The sequence below is a fragment of the Balaenoptera borealis genome (assembly GCF_965194805.1).
Source record: "Balaenoptera borealis genome assembly, chromosome: 1".
Taxonomy (NCBI): Eukaryota; Metazoa; Chordata; class Mammalia; order Artiodactyla; family Balaenopteridae; genus Balaenoptera; species Balaenoptera borealis.
The window spans coordinates 165,786,177-165,810,783 of NC_138860.1; the positions used below are offsets into that span (position 1 = coordinate 165,786,177).

At 38.4% G+C, this 24,607-nt stretch overlaps 1 protein-coding gene and 2 long non-coding RNA genes across 14 annotated transcripts in view; 2 read left to right on the forward strand and 1 right to left on the reverse strand.

Annotated features, from left to right (window-relative positions):
• The first annotated feature begins 604 nt into the window (after positions 1-604).
• The window catches only part of LOC309614902, a 166,989-nt gene continuing 142,986 nt past the window's right edge, over positions 605-24,607 (forward strand). Inside the window, exon 1 of the long non-coding RNA XR_014236458.1 lies at positions 605-1,430. This is a non-coding gene — a long non-coding RNA (uncharacterized lncRNA). The remainder of the gene's footprint in view (positions 1,431-24,607) is intronic.
• Positions 3,910-10,318, forward strand: LOC309614896. The gene is made up of 2 exons (XR_014236456.1): positions 3,910-5,822; positions 6,203-10,318. It is a non-coding gene; the product is annotated as an uncharacterized lncRNA (long non-coding RNA).
• Positions 22,274-24,607, reverse strand: part of ZMYM4 (zinc finger MYM-type containing 4) — a gene marked incomplete at its 5' end in the record, with an annotated part of 178,656 nt that continues 176,322 nt past the window's right edge. For all 12 annotated transcript variants that reach the window (XM_082362552.1, XM_082362553.1, XM_082362560.1 and 9 more), the window contains one exon: positions 22,274-24,285. In XM_082362552.1, coding sequence (XP_082218678.1) covers positions 24,078-24,285 — 208 coding nt within the window. In that variant the 3' untranslated portion in view covers positions 22,274-24,077. The remainder of the gene's footprint in view (positions 24,286-24,607) is intronic.

Sequence of the window (24,607 nt, forward strand, 5' to 3'; positions counted from 1 at the left end):
GGCTTTTTTGGTCACAAGGAAGAAAACTAAAGTTACCTTTCATGGGAAGGCCAGCCTTCTGTCCAGTTCTCAGTGCAGATACAAAACGCTGACTGGCAGGTTATTGCCGTGCCCTAGTCTCACCTTCTGAGCTACGCTCTAGGTCCCCGTCCCCACTTCTTTTTTTTTTTTTTTTTCCACTTTTTTTTTAATCAGTTATCAATTTTATACACATCAGTGTATACATGTCAATCCCAATCGCCCAATTCAGCACACCACCATCCCCACCCCACCGTGGTTTTCCCCCCTTGGTGTCCATACATTTGTTCTCTACATCTGTGTCTCAACTTCTGCCCTGCAAACCGGTTCATCTGTACCATTTTTCTAGGTTCCACATACATGCATTAATATATGATATTTGTTTTTCTCTTTCTGACTTACTTCACTCTGTATGACAGTCTCTAGATCCATCCACATCTCAACAAATGACTCAATTTTGTTCCTTTTTATGGCTGAGTAATATTCCATTGTATATATGTACCACAACTTCTTTATCCATTCGTCTGTCGATGGGCATTTAGGTTGCTTCCATGACCTGGCTATTGTAAATAGTGCTGAATGAATATTGGGGTGCATGTGTCTTTTTGAATTACGGTTTTCTCTGGGTATATGCCCAGTAGTGGGATTGCTGGGTCATATGGTAATTCTATTTTTAGTTTTTTAAGGAACCTCCATATTGTTCTCCATAGTGGCTGTATCAATTTACATTCCCACCAACAGTGCAAGAGGGTTCCCTTTTCTCCACACCCTCTCCAGCATTTGTTGTTTGTAGATTTTCTGATGATGCCCATTCTAACTGGTGTGAGGTGATACCTCATTGTAGTTTTGATTTGCATTTCTCTAATAATTAGTGATGTTGAGCATCTTTTCATGTGCTTCGTGGCCGTCTGTATGTCTTCTTTGGAGAAATGTCTATTTAGGTCTTCCGCCCATTTTTGGATTGGGGTGTTTGTTTCTTTAACATTGAGCTGAATGAGCTGTTTATATATTTTGGAGATTAATCCTTTGTCCGTTGATTCGTTTGCAAATATTTTCTCCCATTCTGAGGGTTGTCTTTTCGTCTTGTTTATGGTTTCCTTTGCTGTGCAAAAGCTTTGAAGTTTCATTAGGTCCCATTTGTTTATTTTTGTTTTTATTTCCATTACTCTAGGAGGTGGATCAAAAAAGATCTTGCTGTGATTTATGTCAAAGAGTGTTCTTCCTATGTTTTCCTCTAAGAGTTTTATAGTGTCCGGTCTTACATTTAGGTCTCGAACCCATTTTGAGTTTACTTTTGTGTATGGTGTTAGGGAGTGTTCTAATTTCATTCTTTTACATGTAGCTGTCCAGTTTTCCCAGCACCACTTATTGAAGAGACTGTCTTTTCTCCATTGTATATCTTTGCCTCCTTTGTCATAGATTAGTTGACCATAGGTGTGTGGGTTTATCTCTGGGCTTTCTATCTTGTTCCATTGATCTATGTTTCTGTTTTTGTGCCAGTACCATATTGTCTTGATTACTGTAGCTTTGTAGTATAGTCTGAAGTCAGGGAGTCTGATTCCTCCAGCTCCGTTTTTTTCCCTCAAGGCTGCTTTGGCTATTCGGGGTCTTTTGTGTCTCCATACAAATTTTAAGATGATTTGTTCTAGTTCCGTAAAAAATGCCATTGGTAATTTGATAGGGATTGCATTGAATCTGTAGATTGCTTTGGGTAGTATAGTCATTTTCACAATATTGATTCTTCCAATCCAAGAACATGGTATATCTCTCCATCTGTTGGTATCATCTTTAATTTCTTTCATCAGTGTCTTATAGTTTTCTGCATACAGGTCTTTTGTCTCCCTAGGTAGGTTTATTCCTAGGTATTTTATTCTTTTTGTTGCAATGGTAAATGGGAGTGTTTCCATAATTTCTCTTTCAGATTTTTCATCATTAGTGTATAGGAATGCAAGAGATTTCTGTGCATTAATTTTGTATCCTGCAACTTTACCAAATTCATTGATTAGCTCTAGTAGTTTTCTGGTGGCATTTTTAGGATTCTCTATGTATAGTATCATGTCATCTGCAAACAGTGACAGTTTTACTTCTTCTTTTCTGATTTGGATTCCTTTTATTTCTTTTTCTTCTCTGATTGCCATGGCTAGGACTTCCAAAACTATGTTGAATAATAGTGGTGGGAGTGGACATCCTTGTCTCGTTCCTGATCTTAGAGGAAATGCTTCCAGTTTTTCACCATTGAGAATGATGTTTGCTGTGGGTTTGTCGTATATGGCCTTTATTATGTTGAGGTAGGTTCCCTCTATGCCCACTTTCTGGAGAGTTTTTATCATAAATGGGTGTTGAATTTTGTCAAAAGCTTTTTCTGCATCTATTGAGATGATCATATGGTTTTTATTCTTCAATTTGTTAATATGGTGTATCACATTGATTGATTTGTGTATATTGAAGAATCCTTGCACCCCTGGGATAAATCCCACTTGATTGTGGTGTATGATACGTTTAATGTGTTGTTGGATTCTGTTTGCTCGTATTTTGTTGAGGATTTTTGCATCTATGTTCATCAGTGATATTGGTCTGTAATGTTCTTTTTTTGTAGTATCTTTGGTTTTGGTATCAGGGTGATGGTGGCCTCATAGAATGAGTTTGGGAGTGTTCCTTCCTCTGCAATTTTTTGGAAGAGTTTGAGAAGGATGGGTGTTAGCTCTTCTCTAAATGTTTGATAGAATTCACCTGTGAAGCCGTCTGGTCCTGGCCTTTTTTTTGTTGGAAGATTTTTAATCACAGTTTCAATTTCATTACTTGTGATTGGTCTGCTCACATTTTCTATTTCTTCCTGGTTCAGTCTTGGAAGGTTATACCTTTCTAAGAATTTGTCCATTTCTTCCAGGTTGTCCATTTTGTTGGCATAGAGTTGCTTGTAGTAGTCTCTTAGGATGCTTTGTATTTCTGCAGTGTCTGTTGTAACTTCTCCATTTTCATTTCTAATTTTATTGATTTGAGTCCTCTCCCTCTTTTTCTTGATGAGTCTGGCTAATGGTTTATCAATTTTGTTTATCTTCTCGAAGAACCAGCCTTTAGTTTTATTGATCTTTGCTATTGTTTTCTTTGTTTCTATTTCATTTATTTCCGCTCTGATCTTTATGATTTCTTTCCTTCTGCTAACTTTGGGTTTTGTTTGTTCTTCTTTCTCTAGTTCCTTTAGGTGTAAGGTTAGATTGTTTATTTGAGATTTGTTTTGTTTCTTAAGGTAGGCTTGTATAGCTATAAACTTCCGCTTAGAACTGCTTTTGCTGCATCCCATAGGTTTTGGATCGTCGTGTTTTCATTGTCATTTGTCTCTAGGTATTTTTTGATTTCCTCTTTGATTTCTTCAGTGATCTCTTGGTTATTTAGTAACATATTGTTTAGCCTCCATGTGTTTGTGTTTTTTACGTTTTTTTTCCCCCTGTAGTTCATTTCTAATCTCATAGCGTTGTGGTCAGAAAAGATGCTTGATATGATTTCAATTTTCTTAAATTTACTGAGGCTTGATTTGTGACCCAAGATGTGATCTATCCTAGAGAGTGTTCCGTGCGCACTTGAGAAGAAAGTGTAATCTGCTGTGTTTGGATGGAATATCCTATAAATATCAATTAAATCTATCTGGTCTATTGTGTCATTTAAAGCTTCTGTTTCCTTATTTATTTTCAATTTGGATGATCTGTTCATTGGTGTAAGTGAGGTGTTAAAGTCCCCCACTATTATTGTGTTACTGTCGATTTCCTCTTTTATAGCTGTTAGCAGTTGCCTTATGTATTGAGGTGCTCCTATGTTGGGTGCATATATATTTATAATTGTTATATAAATTGTTATATGTTCTTTTTGGATTGATCCCTTGATCATTATGTAGTGTCCTTCCTTGTCTCTTGTAACATTCTTTATTTTAAAGTCTATTTTATCTGATATGAGTATAGCTACTCCCAACACTTTCTTTTGATTTCCATTTGCATGTAATATCTTTTTCCATCCCCTCACTTTCAGTCTGTATGTGTCCCTAGGTCTGAAGTGGGTCTCTTGTAGACAGCATATAGATGGGTCTTGTTTTTATATCCATTCAGCAAGCCTGTGTCTTTTGGTTGGAGCATTTAATCCATTCACGTTTAAGGTAATTATTGATATGTATGTCCCTATGACCATTTTCTTAATTGTTTTGGGTTTGTTTTTGTAGGTCCTTTTCTTCTCTTGTGTTTCCCACTTAGAGAAGTTCCTTTAGCATTTGTTGTAGAGCTGGTTTGGTGGTGCTGAATTCTCTTAGCTTTTGCTTGTCTGTAAAGCTTTTGATTTCTCCATTGAATCTGAATGAGATCCTTGCCGGGTAGAGTAATCTTGGTTGTAGGTTCTTCCCTTTCATCACTTTAAGTATATCATGCCACTCCCTTCTGGCTTGTAGAGTTTCTGCTGAGAAATCAGCTGTTAACCTTATGGGAGTTCCCTTGTATGTTATTTGTCATTTTTCCCTTGCTGCTTTCAATAATTTTTCTTTTTCTTTAATTTTTGCCAATTTGATTATCTGTCTCGGCGTGTTTCTCCTTGGGTTTATCCTGTATGGGACTCTGTGCTTCCTGGACTTGGGTGGCTATTTCCTTTCCCATGTTAGGGAAGTTTTCGACTATAATCTCTTCCAATATTTTCTCTGGCCCTTTCTCTCTCTCTTCTCCTTCTGGGACCCCTATAATGCGAGTGTTGTAGCATTTAATGTTGTCCCAGAGGTCTCTTAGGCTGTCTTCATTTCTTTTCATTCTTTTTTTCTTTAGTCTGTTCCACAGCAGTGAATTCCACCATTCTGTCTTCCAGGTCACTTATCCATTCTTCTGCCTCAGTTATTCTGCTATTTATTCCTTCTAGTGTGGTTTTCATTTCAGCTATTGTATTGTTCATCTCTGTTTGTTTGTTCTTTAATTCTTCTAGGTCTTTGTTAAACATTTCTTGCATCTTCTCGATCTTTGCCTCCATTCTTATTCCAAGGTCCTGGATCATCTTCACTATCGTTATTCTGAATTGTTTTTCTGGAAGGTTGCCTATCTCCACTTCATTTAGTTGTTTTTCTGGGGTTTTATCTTGTTCCTTCATCTGGTACATAGCCCTCTGCCTTTTTATCTTGTCTATCTTTCTGTGAATGTGGTTTTTGTTCCACAGGCTGCAGGATTGTATTTTCTTGCTTCTGCTGTCTGCCCTATGGTGGTTGAGGCTATCTAAGAGGCTTGATGGGAGGCTCTGGTGGTGGGTAGAGCTGACTGTTGCTGTGGTGCTCAGAGCTCAGTAAAACTTTAATACACTTGACTGTTGATGGGTGGGGCTGGGTTCCCTCCCTGTTGGTTGTTTTGCCTGAGGCAACCCAACACTGGAGCCTACCTGGGCTCTTTGGTGGGGCTAATGACAGACTCTGGGAGGGCTCATGCCAAGGAGTACTTCCAGAACTTCTGCTGCCAGTGTCCTTGTCCCCATGGTGAAACAGAGCCACCCCCCGCCTCTGCAGGAGACCTTCCAACACTAGCAGGTAGGTCTGGTTCAGTCTTTCCCGGGGTCACTGCTCCTTCCCCTGGGTCCCAATGCGCACACTATTTTGTGTGTGCCCTCCAAGAGTGGGGTCTCTGTTTCCCCCAGTCCTGTCGAAGTCCTGCAATCAAATCCCACTAACCTTCAAAGTCTGATTCTCTAGGAATTCCTCCCCCTGTTGCCGGACCCCCAGGTTGGGAAGCCTGACGTGGGGCTCAGAACCTTCACTCCAGTGGGTGGACTTCTGCGGTATAAGTGTTCGCCAGTCTGTGAGTCACCCACCCACCAGTTATGGGATTTGATTTTACTCTGATTACGCCCCTCCTACCGTCTCATTGTGGCTTCTCCTTTGTCTTTGGATGTGGGGTATCTTTTTTGGTGAGTTCCAGTGTCTTCCTGTCGATGACTGTCCAGCAGCTAGTTGTGATTCTGGTGTTCTCGCAAGAGGGAGTGAGAGCACGTCCTTCTACTCCGCCATCTTTGTTCCTCTCCCCACTTCTAACTAATCCCGTTCTTGTGTATCGACATCAGTGGTCCTCACACTGGCTGCACGTTAGAATCACTGGTGCAAATTTTAAAACATACTGATGCCTGGAACCCACACCCCATAGGTTATTGTGATGTAACTGATCTTTTATTAATTCCTCAGAATATTTGTGCACCCATACCATACCCTTGACAAGGGGGAAAATGGCCCTTAGCAGCTCAGCTTCAAAAGACTTGCAAACCAGCTGGATTTGGAGACAAAGAGGGAACCACCTTCAGGGAGATCTTGAAGTTGGGTGTGGCAGAGATCAGCTGCTTGCCAAACCAGAGTCCTTTTCAGAGACACACAGCTCACTTCATCTCCAGCCTTCTGCACAATATGGGCAGAAGAGAGGTGTTCCGTCTTCAGCCCTGACCCATTAGAAACTTCTGTGTGACTCCCCCCTCCTCCATCTGCTGGCCAGATGCAAAGGAGCACTCGGGGCACTCTGAGGCCATGGGAGAGACATGCATGGTGGAGGGAGCCCGGTTCCTAAACCACCATCTAGAAGAGAGCTGCTCTACCAGAATGGCCATTGGATTGTGATGAGAGAAATGAACTTTATTGTACTAGCCAATGCATTTTTTTTAAAAAGTAGGGGTCTTCCCTGGCTGCCCAGTTGTTAAGACTCTGCACTCCCAACGCAAGGGGCATGGGTTCGATCCCTGGTCAGGGAACTAAGATCCCATATGCCATTGCGGCCAAACAACAAAAAAACTAATGGCTGGTGTTAAGATTGTGGGCCCAGGCTCTCCTTTGACAGGCCTCCCTGGGCCCAAGTAAGCTAGCAGGGTTGACAAAGTGCCTCAGCCCAGGGCTCTCTGACAGCCACGTGGGCTGCAGGAGGGGCAGCTGGAGAACTAAGGCATACCACCGTCTTGGCCATACAGTTCTAGGTCACATACTCTTTGTTTGTTTTCTGAAGAGCAGACAGTAATAACTCAGATCCTCCCTTAGGATAAGGGCAACATGCTTAGGGATCCTCGGGGGTATGATTACCTGTAGTGTGTGGTTTGGGAATTTGAGGGCTTGGAGAGGAATAATCAGCAGCAATCTGAAACTTAAACTAGATCTGTGGGGGGGGGGGGACTTCCAATCTGTTGACAGGCAGTATCTCAATTGTTACTATATCTTGTAGCCCAGAAAACTGAAGATTTTCAAACACCCATTTCTATGATTAAAAAATAATAATAATAATAAAATTTAAAAAGCTTAAAGGAAGAGCCAGGACAAATCCAGTGCAAAAAGTGTTTAATTCAAACTTTGTGCTGTAAATGACTACAGCATTTTAGTATTCAACTGGAAATATGGCTACATGGAGGAAAGTCATTATCTTTGTAATCTGCAGGTAACCACACACACCCTGAATCTCTGAAGGAGTCCAGTGCCATTAAGAAATACAATGTCAGTATACACTTGGAGTCAGACCTGGGCTCCCAGTTTGAACTGTAGAGCCCAAAATGGGGAATTGAATCATGGGAAGATCTGAGTCACATGCTTTTTCTTGGCATTTATTAGTTGGCTAAATAAATTGAAGCAGATAAAGTGCCATCCCCTTAGAGCAGTTTAAGCTTTCCCCCAGGCAATGCCCTCCAGCCTTCAAGTAGACTAGATTCAAGTAGGCTGCCTCCTAGCAGCCTAGAATCTCTCTCCTCTAAAACCCGGGGCTACATCTGGGGCTACAGTGACTCATGTGCCTCTACACTCTATACAGCACTCAACCTCCTGCCTCCTACTTGCTTACAAGTTCATGACGCTGTAGAGCCATCTTGTGTTGTTGTTGTTGTTGTTTTGTTTTTTTGTTTTTTTTTGGCTGTGTTGGGTCTTCGTTGCTGTGCGAGGGCTTTCTCTAGTTGCGGCAAGCGGGGGCCACTCTTCACCGCGGTGCGCGGGCCTCTCACTGTCGCGGTCTCTCTTTTTGCGGAGCACAGGCTCCAGACGCGCAGGCTCAGTACATCTTATGTTTTATAACACTCTTCTGATTCTGATGGGTTACATGGAGACAAAACACAAGTCTCAAACACCTGTGCCTCAGACAAAGAGGGTTCCCGTCATGCTGCCCATAATCTGCATGTGCTCATCAGTGATTAATGCCAACAACAGGCAGCTCTGGAGAAACCACAGACACCACTCTATCCCTACCTTTGCTCAAAAATCCCAAGCTACCTCTATCAAAAGCATGAAGCGCTTTTAAACATGGTACTCTTTGGATCTATTAAATGCCATATTCTTTTTTTTTTTTAATTTCTTTGTTTATATATTTATTTTTGGCTGCGTTGGGTTTTCGTTGCCACCTGCGGGCTTTCTCTAGTTGCGGTGAGCAGGGGCTACTCTTCGTTGCGGTGCGTGGGCTTCTCATTGCGGTGGCTTCTCTTGTTGTGGAGCTCGGGCTCTAGGCACGCAGGCTTCAGTAGTTGTGAAACGTGGGCTCAGTAGTTGTGGCTCACGGGCTTAGTTGCTCTGCGGCATGTGGGATCTTCCCAGGCCAGGGCTTGAACCTGTGTCCCCTGCATTGGCAGGCAGATTCTTAACCACTGCACCACCAGGGAAGCCCAAAAATGCCATATTCTTATTTGGAAAAGCACTGTCAACTTCATTCCAAAAGTGCCCATGTCATCTTATGGTGGCTGGCATGCACTTGAAATTGTGCCTATGATGAACACAGAGCCCGGCACAGACTGACCAAGCCAGGGATGTGGAAGAGATGGCTTCTCAAAAAAAATGCCAGCTGAAGAGGGGAAGAGGATCTAGTCACTGCTGAGCTGAGCTGACACTCCAAGGGAACCTGGCCGAATAAGTTCCCAGGTAATGTTACTTGGGGGGAAGAATAAAAAGACGGAATTAAAATACTAAACAATGAATGCCATTTAAGATAGAGGTAGGGTGGTAACTGAAATGAAAGTAATCTAAGGTCCTTTCATAGGACAGTAAAATTGCTAATTAACTTTAGAGTTTAACTCAGGTGTTCATGTTATAAATACTGAGTAAGCCACTAAAAAGTCAGAACTAGAATATCTAAACCAGAAGAGGAAAGAAAAAATTAAAATACTTCAATCAACCAAACGGAAAGCAGGAATAGAGGTAAAACTGCAGCATTAAAAATTTGATCACTTAATAGGCAGAAGTTGTCAGATTGGATATTAAAACAACCACCACTACCACCTCCAAACAGAAGTTAACAGATGGGACATACCTGTAAAACTATATTCACAAGAGACACCTAAAATATAGCATACAGAGATTGAAAATAAAAGGACAGCAAAGATATACTGGGAGTTTTGGTTCCTATTAAGACAATGAAGTAGCATAGGCTACTGGCTCCCTTCCTCAAAAATTAACCCTAGGAAAACAATACACCTTAGGAAATAGCATAAATCTGAGGAACCACCACCAAAAACCAAACCGACAAGAAATCTCCCCCAATCCTGTTAAGAACCCCTAGGACACTGAAGGTCATCAGAAACTGTAAGGGCAGGTAGGACATCAGTGAGTTGTTTACTCTTGCTGAACATGAGACACACAGCCAAGTCACTGGTGTCAGAAGGACACTACCGAGTCAGCCCAAAAGCTCCGCTGGGGTGAAAAGAGGGGGTGGGCTAGGTAGCTGCTCTTGGGATTAAAACCTTTCCCCCCTCCAAAGCCCCAGGGCTGGTAGATGACAATTAGGAATTGCTGCTTCTTCCTAAGGCTCTGAAAGTAAATCTTTGAGCAGTTACTGGTAAAGTGGTTGACAGTGACTGTGAGGTACCCAGAGGTCATTACCTTCCCCTTCTTAATTGAAAGGGACAGCATAGAGCATGGCCTTGACCTTTCACCAATAAATACTACCAGACAGAAGAGCTAATGCTCTGGAGGGACATGAGCTCACAGGCCAAAATAACCAGAATACAACCCCTGGCCCCCAAAGACAGCAAACTAAACATATACTCTCTAACCAAGAATTGAAAATAAAACAAAATAAAAATACAGGAAAATATTAGCAATATGAAGGAGGAACAAGAACCAAGTGAAAATATGAAGTATGAAAAATATAATGAATGGGATAGAGGGACAGATACAGGTCAAAACCAATTAGTTGGAGCATCATCTCAAGGTCGTTTACCAAAAGGAAGCAGGAAATGGTCAGAAGACACACACACACACACACACACACACACACACACACACACACAGAGCAGTCCAGCAGTAGAGTAGAAGTGCCAACATCTGAATAAATGGGAGTCCGAGAAGAGAAAAAAATGAGGAAATATTTGAAGAAATAATGAGAATAGGTTGATCAGAATTAAAGAAAGATGAAGGAACTCATGGATGATTAAGGAAAACGTACAACCAGAAACACTGTAGTAAGAGATTTAAGACCACCTAAGAAAATGAAAAATTCTGAAAGCTCCCAGAGAGAAATAGCAGATCAATTACAAAGAAGCAAGAATCAGATTGACATTAGGTTTCCTAACAGTATCCTTAGATGAAAGAAGACAAAGGAATCACGTTTCCAAAATGCTGAAGGAAAAGAATTTTGAACCCAAAATTTATATCAAAACAAACCCATTTAAACATGAAAGTAGAATAAAAAATATTCTCAGGGATACAAGACTTCAGAATCTTTTCACAATAGAGCCACCTAAAATATACTTAGAAGTGGTTAAATATGAAAAACAAATTTAGACATATAGGGAAGACATATAGGAAGTAAGGGTGAGCAAATAAATTTAGACATAAAGGGAAGACATATAGGAAGTAAGGGTGAGCAAATAAATACTTTGGCAAAGTTTGTACAGATGGTCCCCAACTTATGATGGTTTAAGATTTTTCAACTTCATGATGGTGTGACAGTGATACAGATTCAGTAGAAACCATCTTTTGAATTTTGAATTTTAATCGTTTCCTGAGCTAGCAATACGTGGAAGGACACCTTCTCGTGATGCTGGGCAGTGGCAGCTGCCACAGCTCCCAGTCAGCCACATGATCACAAGGGTAAAAAACCGACACAACTATTTTGTATCCATACAACCCATCTTTTTCACTTTCAGTACAATATTCAATAAATTACATGAGATATTCAACACTTTATTATAGAATAGGCTTTGTGTAAGATGGTATTGCCCAATTAATGTTAATGCAGGCTAATTTAAGTGTTCTGGGCACCTTTAAAGTAGGCTAGGCTAAGCCATGATGTTCAGGTTAGGTGTGTTAAATGCATTTTTTAAAATTAATTAATTAATTGGCTGCGTTGGGTCTTCATTACTGCACGAGGGCTTTCTCTAGTTGACGTGAGCGGGGGCTACTCTTTGTTGCAGTGCATGGGCTTCTCATCGTGGTGTCTTCTCTTGTTGCGGAGCACGGGCTCTAGGTGCATAGGCTTCAGTAGTTGTGGCACACAGGCTCAGTAGTTGTGGCTCGCAGGCTCTAGAGTGCAGGCTCAGTAGTTGTGGTGCACAGGCTTAGTTGCTCCGTGGCATGTGGGATCTTCCCAGACCAGGGCTCGAACCCGTGTCCCCTGCATTGGCAGGTGGATTCCTAACCACTGCGCCACCAGGGAAGTCCCATTAAACGCATTTTTAACTTACAATATTTTCAACTCATGATGGGTTTATTGGGACATAACACCATCGTAAGTTGAGGAAGATCTGTAGTCTGAAACAGCTAGAAGGAAAGGAGAGGAAGTAGGGAGGAGAGAAGAGGAAGGGGGAAGAGAAGAGAAGAAGGGGAAGGAAAGGAAAACAATGAAGTATATTAACAATCCAGAGCCAAAATTCTAAAAAATATCAATATGGTAGGGTTGGGAAGACCAAAATCTTACTAGGAAGATTTAGATGACAGTTAAAGAAACCAATAGGGGTAAACAAGCATATTTAGTATTAACATCAATAAAAAAGTAGAATGTATTATTTTTAAACAGGTAGAAGAACATTTTCTATTGCTACTCAGTGGAAAGCAAGGGGGAAAAAGTACAGTAAGTGGAAATTGTGAAATAACGCAGAAATATGGTTTAATAGCAGTGGTTAAAATGAATGTAAACATCTTGAACTTAACTCAAGACAGACTCACCCCTTCTTTTCCATCTTCACTTGCCCTCCCTGAATGGACATTAGTGTTTGAGGAAGTAAATGCATGCAAAGGGAGTAATTGGTGGGCCTAGAGCCCATGAAAGCCCACTGGTGAAGGGGGCCACAGTGAAGCAGCCCAGCAACAGGGCAAGTGAGACAGTGGGTGACTGGAATAGGAAACTGATTACGTTAACTGATTGAGAAAATAAATATATATATTGAGGATAATGGGAGACAGATTTCTCAGTGTTTAAGAAAGGATTTATGAACATGGAAAGGGAGAAGGCTTTCTCCCAAGGTATTGAACTCAAATTGGAAGAACTGGTATGAACTCACAGGTTCAGATATATGATAGACAGATAGATGATAGATAGATAGATAGATGATAGGCAGATAGATGGTAGAGTAGTATATAGTTATATAAACGTGTATATATTTGCTTATGGATTGATTGAGTCTATCCACTGACAGGGCATAGGAACAATTTTATCTTAGTAGCAACAAGCATACCAGTTGCTCAGGCATTAGGGCTTCATGGCTGAGTCTAAGACTGGGGAAGGTCAAGTACAAAATAATGCTGCAACATCTGGTTTTGAGTAACTAAATGCTGAAAAAATAATGGGGACATGTCAGAAGGACAAAGAAGCCAGCCAGAAGGGGCTTCCATTGATTAAATCTAGGACAATTTGAGTATCAAAATAAATGAGTATCGAATTATAACCTAATAAATAAAATAGGAATCTATGACTCTATACTGATACACATAAATGTATAAAAAATTTAAGAGACCCAATATGAATTCTTTTTTAAAAAACCAGCAATTTAGGGCAAAAATGATGGAAAAAAAGAATAAACAACAGAGGAAAAAAACAAGAAAAGAGAGGAAAAACAGTAATAAAATCAGAGATGGAAAAGAGAAGACTGACAAAACCAAATGATGGTTCTTTAAAAAGATTTTTAAGATAGATAAGACGGATCAAAAAGCAACAAATAACACACAAGGGAATCCCCATAAGGTTATCAGCTGATTTTTCAGCAGAAACTCCGCAGGCTAGAAGGGAGTGGCACGATATATTTAAAGTGATGAAATGGAAAAACCTACAACCAAGAATACTCTACCCAGCAAGGCTCTCATTCAGATTCGATGGAGAAATCAAAAGCTTTACAGACAAGCAAAAGCTAAGAGAATTCAGCACAACCAAACCAGCTTTATAACAAATGCTAAAGGAACTTCTCTAGGCAGGAAAGAGACCAGCAACTTAAAACAACCTTCTTTACATATAGACTGCTATATCAAAACCTCATGGGAAAAGCAAACCAAAAAACTACAAGAGATACACACACACAAAAGAAAAAGCAACCCAAACACAACACCAAAGATAGTCATTCAAATCACAAAGGAAAAAGAGGAAGGGAAGAAAAAAGACCTACAAAAACAAATTGAAAACAATTAAGAAAATGTCAATAGAAACATACATATTGATAATTACCTTAAATGTAAATGGATTAAATGCTCCAACCAAAAGACATAGACTGGCTGGATAGATACAAAAACAAGACCCATATATATGCTGTCTACAAGAGACCCACATACAGACTGAAAGTGAGGGAATGGAAAAAGGTATTCCATGCAAATGGAAACCAAAAGAAAGCTGGAGTAGCAATACTCAGACAAAATAGATTAAAGACTGTTACAAGAGACAAGGAAGGACACTACATAATGATCAAGGGATCAATCCAGGAAGATATAACAATTGTAAATATATATGCACCCAACATAGGAGCACCTCAATATATAAGCCAAACGCTAACAGCCATAAGAGGGGAAATTGACAGTAACACAATAATAGTGGGGGACTTTAACACCCCACTTACACCAATGGACAGATCATCCGGACAGAAAATCAATAAGGAAACACAGGCCTTAAATGACACATTAGACCCGATGGACTTAATTAATATTTACAAAACATTCCATCTGAAAGCAGCAGAATACACTTTCTTCTCAAATGCACATTGGAACATTCTCCAGGATACATCACATATTGGGCCACAAATCAAGCCATGGTAAATTTAAGAAAATTGAAATCATATCAAGCATCTTTTCCAACCACAATGCTATGAGATTAGAAATAAATTACAGGAAAAAAAAAACTGTAAAAAACACAAACACATGGAGACTAAATAATATGTTATTAAACAAGCAATGGATCACCGAAGAAATAAAAGAGGAAATCAAAAAATACCTAGGGACAAATGACAATGAAAACATGATCAAAAACCTGTGGGGGGACTTCCCCGGGGGTCCAGTGGCTTAACACTCTGCGCTCCCAACTCAGGGGGCCTGGGTTCGATCCCTGCTCAGGGAACTAGATCCCGAATGCTGCAACTAAAGATCTCACATGCCACAACTGAAACATCCCGCATGCCACAACTTAAATTTTAAAAAAAAGAAAAAAAGATCCTGCATGCAGCAACGAACATACCGCATGCAGCGACGAAGACCCTGCGTGCTGCAACTAAGATCCAGCACAGCCAAATAAATATTAAAAAAAAAAAGCAAAACCTATGGGACACAGCAATAGCAGTTCTAAGAGGGAAGTTTATAGCAATACAATCTTCAAGAAACAAGAAAAGTCTCAAATAAGCAACCTAACCTTACACCTAAAGCGAGTAGAGAAAGAAGAAAAAAAAAAAAAGCCTCAAAGTTAGTAGAAGGAAAGAAATCATAAAGATCAGAGCAGAAATAAATGAACTAGAGATGAAGATAACAATAGAAAAGATCAATGAAACTAAAAGCTAGTTCTTTAAAAAGATAAACAAAATTGATAGACTTTTAGCCAGACTCATCAAGAAAAAAGGGAGAGGGCTCAAATCAATAAAATCAGAAATGAAAAAGGAGAAGTTATAACTGACACCACAGAAATATAAAGGATGATAAGAGACTACTATAAGCAACTATATACCAATATAATGGATAACCTAGAAGAAACAGACAAATTCTTAGAAAGGTACAATCTTCCAAGACTGAACCAGGAAGAAATAGAAAACATGAACAGACCCATAACGAGTACTGAAATTGAAACTGTAATTTTAAAAACTTCCAACAAACCAAAGTCCAGGACCAGATGGCTTCACAGGCGAATTCTATCAAACATGTAGAGAAGAGTTAACACCTATCCTTCTGAAACTCTTCAAAAAATTGCAGAGGAAGAAACACTCCCAAGCTCATTCTATGAGGCCACCATCACCCGGATACCAAAACCACACAGATACCACAAAAAAGAAAGTTACAGGCCAATATAACTGATGAACATAAACGCAAAAATACTCAACAAAATACAAGCAAGACGAATCCAACAACACATGAAAAGATCATACACCCTGATCAAGTGGGATTTATCCCAGGAATGCAAGGATTCTTCAATATAGGCAAATCAATCAATTTGATACACCATGTTAACAAATTAAAAAATAAAAACCATATGATCGTCTCAATAGATGCAGAAAAAGCTTTTGATAAAATTCAACACGGATTTACGAAAAAATTCTCTAGAAAGTGGGCATAGAGGGAACCTACCTCAACATAATAAAGGCCATATATGACAAACCATTATCAATGGTGAAAAACTGAAAACATTTCCTCTAGGATCAGGAACAATACAAGGATGTCCCCTCTCACCACTCTTCTTCAACATAGTTTTGGAAGTCCTAGCCATGGCAATCAGAGAAGAAAAAGAAATAAAAGGAATACAAATTGGAAAAGAAAAAGTAAAACTGTCACTGTTTGCAGATGACATGATACGGTACATAGAAAATCCTAAAGATGCCACCAGAAAACTACTGGAGCTCATCAATGAATTTGGCAAAGTTGCAGGATACAAAATTAATGCACAGAAATCTCTTGCATTCCTATATACTAATGACAAAAGATAAGAAAGAGAAATTAAGGAAACAATCCTATTTACCATCGCAACAAAAAGATTAAAATACCTAGGAATAAACCTACCTCAGGAGGCAAAACACCTATACTCAGAAAACTCTAAAACACTGATGAAAGAAATCAAAGATGACACAAACAGATGGAGCGATATACCATGTTCTTGGATTGGAAGAATATTATCAAAATGACTATAATACACAAAGCAATCTACAGATTCAGTGCAATCCCTATCAAATTACCAATAGCATTTTTCATAGAATTAGAACAAAAACTTTTACAATTTGTATGGAAACACAGAAGACCCCGAACAGCCAAAGCAATTTTGAGAAACAGAGCTGGAGGAATCAGGCTCCCTGACTTCAGACTATACTACAAAGCTACAGTAATCAAAATAGTATGATACCGGCACAAAATCAGAAATATAGATCAGTGGAACAGGATAGAAAGTCCAGAGATAAACCCACATACCTATGGTCAACTAATCCATGACAAAGGAGGCAAGGATATACAATGGAGAAAAGACAGCCTCTTCAATAAGTGGTGCTGGGAAAACTGAACAGCTACATGTAAAAGAATGAAATTAGAATATTCCCTAACACCATACACTGAAATAAACACAAAATGGGTCAAAGACCTAAATGTAAGGCCAGACACTATAAAACTCTTAGAGGAAAACATAGGCAGAACACTCTCTGACATAAATCAAAGCAAGATCTTTTTTGATCCACCTCCTAAAGTAATGAAAATAAAAACAAAAATAAACAAATGGGGTGTAATGAAATGTAGAAGCTTTTGCAGGGCAGAGGAAACCATAAACAAGACAAAAAGACAACCCATAGAACGGGAGAAAACATTTGCCATAAAGCTACTGACAAGGGATTAATCTCCAAAGTATACAAAGAGCCCATGCAGCTCAATAACAAAAAGACAAACAACCCAATCCAAAAATGGGCAGAAGACCTAAACAGACATTTCTCCAAAGAAGACATACAGATGGTTAAAAAGCAAATGAAAAGATGCTCAACATCACTAATTATTAGAGAAATGCAAATCAAAACTACAATGAGGTATCACCTCACACTGGTCAGAATGGGCATCATAAAATAATGTACAAACGATAAATGCTGGAGAGGGTGTGAAGAAAAGGGAACCCTTTTACACTGTTGGTGGGGATGTAAATTGGTACAGCCACTATGGAGAAAAGTATGGAGGTTCCTTAAAAAACTAAAAATAGAGCTAACATATGATCCAGCAATCCCACTCCTGGGCATATACCTAGAGAAAACTGTAATTCAAAAAGATACATGCACCCCAATGTTCACTACAGCACTATTTACAATAGCCAGGACACAAAAGCAACCTAGATGACCACCGACAGACGAATGGATAAAGAAGATGTGGTACATATACACGATAGAATGTTACTCAGCCATAAAAAAGAATGAAATAATGCCATCTGCAGCAACATGGATGGACCTGGAGATTGTTATACTGAGTGAAATAAGTCAGACAAAGACAAATACCGTATGATATCGCTTATCTATGAAATCTTAAAAAATGGTACAAATGAACTTATTTACAAAACAGAGAGCCACAGATGTAGAAAACAATCTTATGGTTACCAGGGGGGGAAGGCGGGGAGGGATAAATTGGGAGATTGGGATTGACATATACACACTACTATATATAAAATAGATAATAAGGACCTACCATATAGTACAGGGAACTCTACTCAATACTCTGTGATGACCTATATGGGAAAGAATCTAAAAAAGAGTGGATATATGTATATGTTTAACTGATTCACTTTGCTATACAGCAGAAACAGAACATTGTAAATCAACTACACTCCAATAAAAATTTTAAAAGAAAGAAGGAAGAAAAAAAGAAAAAGAAAAAAGACTGATCAGGAAAAAGAAAATGCAAACAAAACAGAAGAACAAAAAATATAGAATGGAAGAAGGAATTATGAACCATATGCTAATAAACCTGAACATACAGATGAAACTGAGAAAATTATAGAGAAACATAAAAAATCCAAATTGACATCAAAAACTTGAATAGACCAATGAACATTACATAAACCAAAATGGCAAAGACATGCCCTTAGAGGAATTTTGAAAAATAAACTGAATTAAAAGTTTTATAGTTTGACTACACTTTCAGTAATATAAGTTTTATGTAAATTGTTCCACAAAATGGAAAAAGAATAAAATTTGCCTACTTCTTTTTCTAACAATGATTCCAAAATCAGATGACAGTTCAAGGGAAGAAAATTTTTCACTTTTGATTATAGATGTAAAAACAAAACAAAAACTAAGTAAGATATTACCAAGCCAAATCTAACAGTATATATATATTAAAAAGGTGTATCCAAGGGATGCAAGAACCATTCAATGTGCTTCACAACATTAACAAAGACAGAAAAGTAAGATGACTATATAGAAAAATCCAAAAAAAAAAAGCATTTGGTAAGTTTAACACATTTATAATTTAAAGAAAAACTGATGGCAAACTAGGAATGGAAGGTAATATCCTTAACTTGATAAAAATTATATATCTAATCCAATAGTATATATATATATATTTAAAAATCACCATTAATTATTTTATCAAGGAATGCAGGGATGGTTCAATATTAGAAAAATCCATCAAGGTAGTTTGGCAAATGAATAAGGATAAAAATTACATGGACACACACACACAAAAGACCACTTAATAACATTAATCATTTATTTAATGAGAGGAAAGGGGAAATTTCTTAGTAAAAACTATCAACCTTCTTTAACTCGATGCTTAAGATTGCTCTACAGAATGGATATACGCAGTTCTACACTTATTCTTGCAATATGTAAGGGTTTTTTTTGTCCCTACATCACCATCACCACTTGGCATTATCCATTTTTCTAATTTTGGCCGGTCTTAAGGATGTAAAGTGACAGCTCTTTTATAAAATCCCATGATTGGGCTTCCCTGGTGGCGTGGTGGTTGGGAATCTGCCTGCCAATGCAGGGGACGCGGGTTCGAGCCCTGGTCTGGGAGGATCCCGCATGCCGCGAAGCAACTAAGCCCGTGAACCACAGCTGCTGAGCCTGCGCGTCTGGAGCCTGTGCTTGGCAACAAGAGAGGCTGTGACAGTGAGAGGCCCGCACACCGCGATGAGGAGTGGCCCCTGCTTGCCACAGCTGGGGAAAGCCCTCGCACAGAAACGAAGACCCAACACAGCCAAAAATAGATAAATACATAAATGTAAAAAATAATCTGTTAAAAAATATATATATATAAAATCCCATGATCATATATTTGTTACCTTTTTGGGTTCCTCATCTATGAACTATCATTCTTTGTTCAGTTTTCTTTACAATTCAGCAGTTTTTTGTATATTCGAGGCATAAATCCTTTAGTGGTTTTACACAAGTATCTTCTCTGAGCTTGTCATCTGTTTGTCATTCTTTATTGACAGATATGATTAATCACTAAATACTTTATAGCTTGCATAGCTACTGTGAATAGTATCTTTTCCTTTTAATTACATTATCTAATTGGCTATTGCTCTTGTGGGAAAATGCCTGAAGTTTTTATAAACTTATTTTATAGTTAGCAGCCTTAAACTTATGTTTAATGGTATGTTGTTTCTTTTGGCTTTTTATTTTTGGCCTCGTGGCATGGCTTGTGGGATCTTAAGTTCCCTGACCAGGGATTGAGCCTGGGCCCACAGCAATGAAAGCATGGAGTCCTAACCACTGGACTGCCAGGGAATTCTCTCTTGGTTTTTTATAGATGTTCCTGAACATCTGAAAATAATGACAAATACAATGAGTTTTACTTCTCACTTGCCAATATTGGAAAGCTGTTTCTTTTTCTTTCCTTATAGTCTGGATCAGAACTTCCAGTTCTACATTAAGCAGAAGCATGATACTGGGCATAGTAGGTCTATTAGTTAGGATACTGGTTTGGCTACTTTAGTAGAGGCCAAATAACAATGGCTTCAGTAAGATGGAAGGTTTCTTTCTTTTTTATGTGAAGGTCTGAGGTAGTAGGCAGTTCAGGAGATAAGTGGCTGCCCCATGAGGTTAATGTGCTTAAGATATGTTGCCCTTTCCCACATAGACAAAACTGGTTTGCCATGACCACTGACTATGTTTACATTCTGGTGCATGGGAAAGAGGAAATTAGAAGAGGAGGGTGGGCTCTTTCCTTTTAAGGATGTGGCCTGGTTGTTATCTATTTCTGCTTCCATCCCACTGGTCAAAACCTAGTCACTTGTTTACACCTAGTTGCAAGACAGCCTGGAAAATACAGTCTCTTACCAGGAAGCTACGGCGGTTCAGAATGTGAGGGGATGGGGGCTCTGTAATGAGGAAGAAGAATGAAGATGTATACTGTACAGCTGTCTTCTTCCTATGTGATGGTACATAACCATTACCAAGTAAAAGAAATTTCACAGATTAAGAGTTTCTCCAATGAAAAAAAAAAGATAAACTATATCACATGCTCTTCTTGTATCCATTGATATACCATGTATTACTTCTTACCTTCTTCAATGCAGTGAAGTGTATCAATGGATTTTTGTAATGTTGATTACAATTCATATGCATATAAACACATGAGTGAAGAACTTATGATTTAGTGTATATAGTATTTAGTTTTTCTAAATATTTGATTCAAATATATAGAACTGATGATGTTGGGTATTATGTTTTGCACAATCTGAAGCACTCAACTTAGTGAAAATTCAGGCTGTAGTGGGGGAATTAGCACTTATTTAAAATTTTACTATATGCCTAGAATTTGCATATGTTATAGTAAAAAATAGATGACATTTGAAAACCTACCATGTGCCAGGGACAAGTTATAAATAGTTATTATTCTCACTTCATGAGAAAACTGAAGCACAGAGAGGTTAGGTAACTTACCTAAAGCTATACAAACAGTAAGTAGAAAGACTAGGCTCCGAAGCTTCTGATCTCCCCACTCTGTAACAATGCCTCCCAATTATTAGTTTTTCAATGATGATAATAAATTATGATGATGACAGACAAGAGGAGTTGGGGGTATTATTGCTTAATTCTTTCCTAAAATTTCAACTCAGAACCATAGGGAACTTTTCTATTTGCATGGAAAATTAAAATTTGAATTTACTAGAAAAACTGGGATTCATTTACAGAATTTCATTTTTGCAAAAGTCCTACTATACAAAATTAGGAATGCCACAGGGCAGGTAGATAGAAACAATCTATGTGGAATTTGAAGGTATATTTGCACAATACCAATATAGCTCTAGAGTCTAAGGAAAATGCCACTTAGTCTCACATTCCCAAATTAAATGTGTATTTATACTTAAGAATGGATATATTCTTTATTCTAATTTCATGATTTCAAAATGATTCAAGTTGAACGAGGCAAGCTTTGTGAATCTCAAAAAAAAAAAAGTCTGCCTGAAATGAAATATATACATGATACTTCTAGCTTTCAGGGCTTTGAATATAGTTAATAGATTAAAAATCAGAACAAGTCTTTGATGGGAAAAAAAATTTGAAAAGATTTTGCAGTGAAACAGTATGTTTTCTGGACTGAGTAAAAATCAAACAACTTATTTTCTGAAAAATGCTCTCTTTCTTTGTAATATGCCATCTGTTGGGTCATACCAATAGGGTCAAACAGGAAAAAATATTTTAAATTCTTTCAAGACATAACAAAAAGTAATAATTCACCCATCAAATACAAATATACTGTTTTATTCTAAGGGAATATTTCTGTGGTTTCTGCAAGGTGAAAACCCAAGTGTTTAAAAAAACAAAAAAAGAACAGAATGGATAATTTAATGTTTTCTCTTGTTTGGTATTTTTTCTCCCCTGGGGGGGAAAAATGTAATTTAACATAATTTTAATAAAATTTTAAAAAGCAAATAACCAGACACACATATCAATGGCTATGCTTATGAGGAATGACCAATAATTAATATTTTCTTTTACGAATTAATTCAGGATCTGGACAACTCTGTGGACTAACATGCAGTTGACATCCTGGTACAGCCATTTACCTGGATATTGGCTGTTCTCAATTAAAAGATACAGAATTTTTTTTTCTCTCTGGTGTTTTATAATAGTTTATCTACTATGCCATATATTTGTCTTTCTACAGAAGGGGAAATATTAGTGTTTATATAAACCATAAAATTTGTATAGTGGGGACTATTACACCTGATGTTTCTGGATAGTTTATTGGCAGACTTATCAGACAATCCAACTGTTTTTCCTCCATATCAAACAAGGTCTGGAAGTAAGTTTTCCAGTCAGAAATGACAAACACAGATGGAATTAATCATACAGAACTGGGGCAGATTTACTTCTTTCACATAGTTCTTGGTAACAAAAACAAAATTTGTTACAGGCAGAGGGACAGAACCGTAAGTACACAATGTCAAAAGGCCTACTTTTAACTTTTTATTGTAGTTAAGAGTTTATTTATTGAAAAAAAACCCAAAAAAACAAAAACAACCTGTCACCCCCATCTGAAAAATGGGACATATTGTAAAATCTTTCAAGGTTAAAGTTTCTAAGAGGCTTTTTAGACTTCTCTCATTTCTATTAAAGGGTCAAATTAACCTCAGCTAACGAAATTCTGTGATTGGCCAATATCATAAACGCTTTGATTCAAAATTTTGTGGGGAAGAAACAGAATGGAGATGAAGAAGAAGGATCCATATGCCAAACACACCCAGGACTTGCAATCCTCATAGAACTACTAAAACAGCTAGTCTGGAATAATGCTATAAGAAGATCTGCTTGTGGATATGAAAGACAGTCCGTGTCTTTGTATCCTAACCCCAAAATCCTATTTTCAAGTTTCTTAGGGCAACAAGCTCATCTTCCAAATGCTTTATATAGGAATATACTAGGACCTCTTCTACCGTAATCCTGATAGCTAAGTAACACTGTGTCTTTGTGGAATCACCCACAGGCTTGCCAGAGTAAGGAGAGAGACTCTTCTTTTTGAAATGACAAGGGCCTCCAGAAACTGGTGCAAAAGACAAAATAATAGGAATTATCTGGGAAACAGGAAGATAAAAACAATGGGAGAAAAGCTGCCATTTGGGGATAAAATGAAAACAAAAGGAGAACCCCCATTTCTGTGTACCACAGCTCATGCTGTGAGACAGCAGCAATAAAGGCTGACACCCAGAGAAGTGGGCATTTTAGTGGGTTTTCTACAAACATTTCAAGACACTTGGGATCTAATGGGCTCCACAGATTTTCTGTGTGCGTAATCATTTTGCAGAGTTTCAGCCCCTTGAACTTAATTTACCCACATCCAGACCCACAGCTGAGAAGGCTAGACCCAGAAAGTGAAAGGGACACATTACTGCATGAACATCAGTGAAGGCCTTTTTCCCTGATTTGAGGGACCCCATGGCAAAAGCACCAGAGGCTTCTATCCTTCACAGAATTGGCTTGGCAGTGAAAATCAAAATCAAGACCACTTCACTCTCTACCTTTTAAAAAAAGTTGAGTATTTTTATTGGGTCTTCAAGTCTGGGTCCCACTGTCCTCATCTGATGCCACTCTTAGCTCTGTACTGATATCTCCCCTGACTTTTACATAGCGCTTGCCCAAGTAGCCTACTGCAGCCAAGGTTTCACTCCAAAGCTACCTCTCTAAGGTCTAAGGTTACTATGGTAGAGTTTTATACAACAATTTTCCTTAAAAATATTCCACAATTTGTTATTCCCAAACAAAATAAGATTATGCACCACTCAGAGAAATTGGTTAGTCATTCTGAAGATGTCTAAGAACTATATCACTGCCAAAGAACAACATTTCTCAGTTCATATTCTTTCCTTCAATTTTCATTTGTACATCCACACTGTGGTTCACGAGTCGTCTGTTTTCCATTATCTTATAATCAAGTCAAGAGGACTTGGACTTATAGATCGTTTTCCAAAGCTGGATGCATTCACAGTTTGGTGCATACCAACATGTATGAAAATAGGAACCCCACTTCCACTTTAATCTGATAATTCAACATCAGAGTCTTCTGATTTGGCTTTGGCAAGTTCTTCATGTACCTCCCTCACCATGAGAATACGTGTTAACATGGTGTCCAGGGTCCCAGGGTCTATTGGAAACGTGGAGTACCACATGGGGCTATTTGGAACACAGGAGCGCTCAGGTTGAAGGTAAAACACATCATTCCTCTGCTTCACACTTTCAGAACTATCCACAGAAAAAAAAAAGAAAAAGAAAGAAAATTGGGATCAGAGAGTACAGGAAATATGTAACTACTCTTTAAATATAATGGCTCTCAACTTTTCCATACTGTGACTAATAAACAATGTACCCACAGAGATAAATAAGTTTATAGGCATTTATGCTCCAGGAGCAACCTGTAACTCTGTATTTTTTCTCCCACACTCAAGAATCACACTGGATTGAAAGTGAGTATAATGTTAATAGATGACAAAGTGTAAATCTTTCAAACTTTAGTACTTAAAACATTACCAGGAGTAACAAAAAATTCAACTCACATGTGACACTA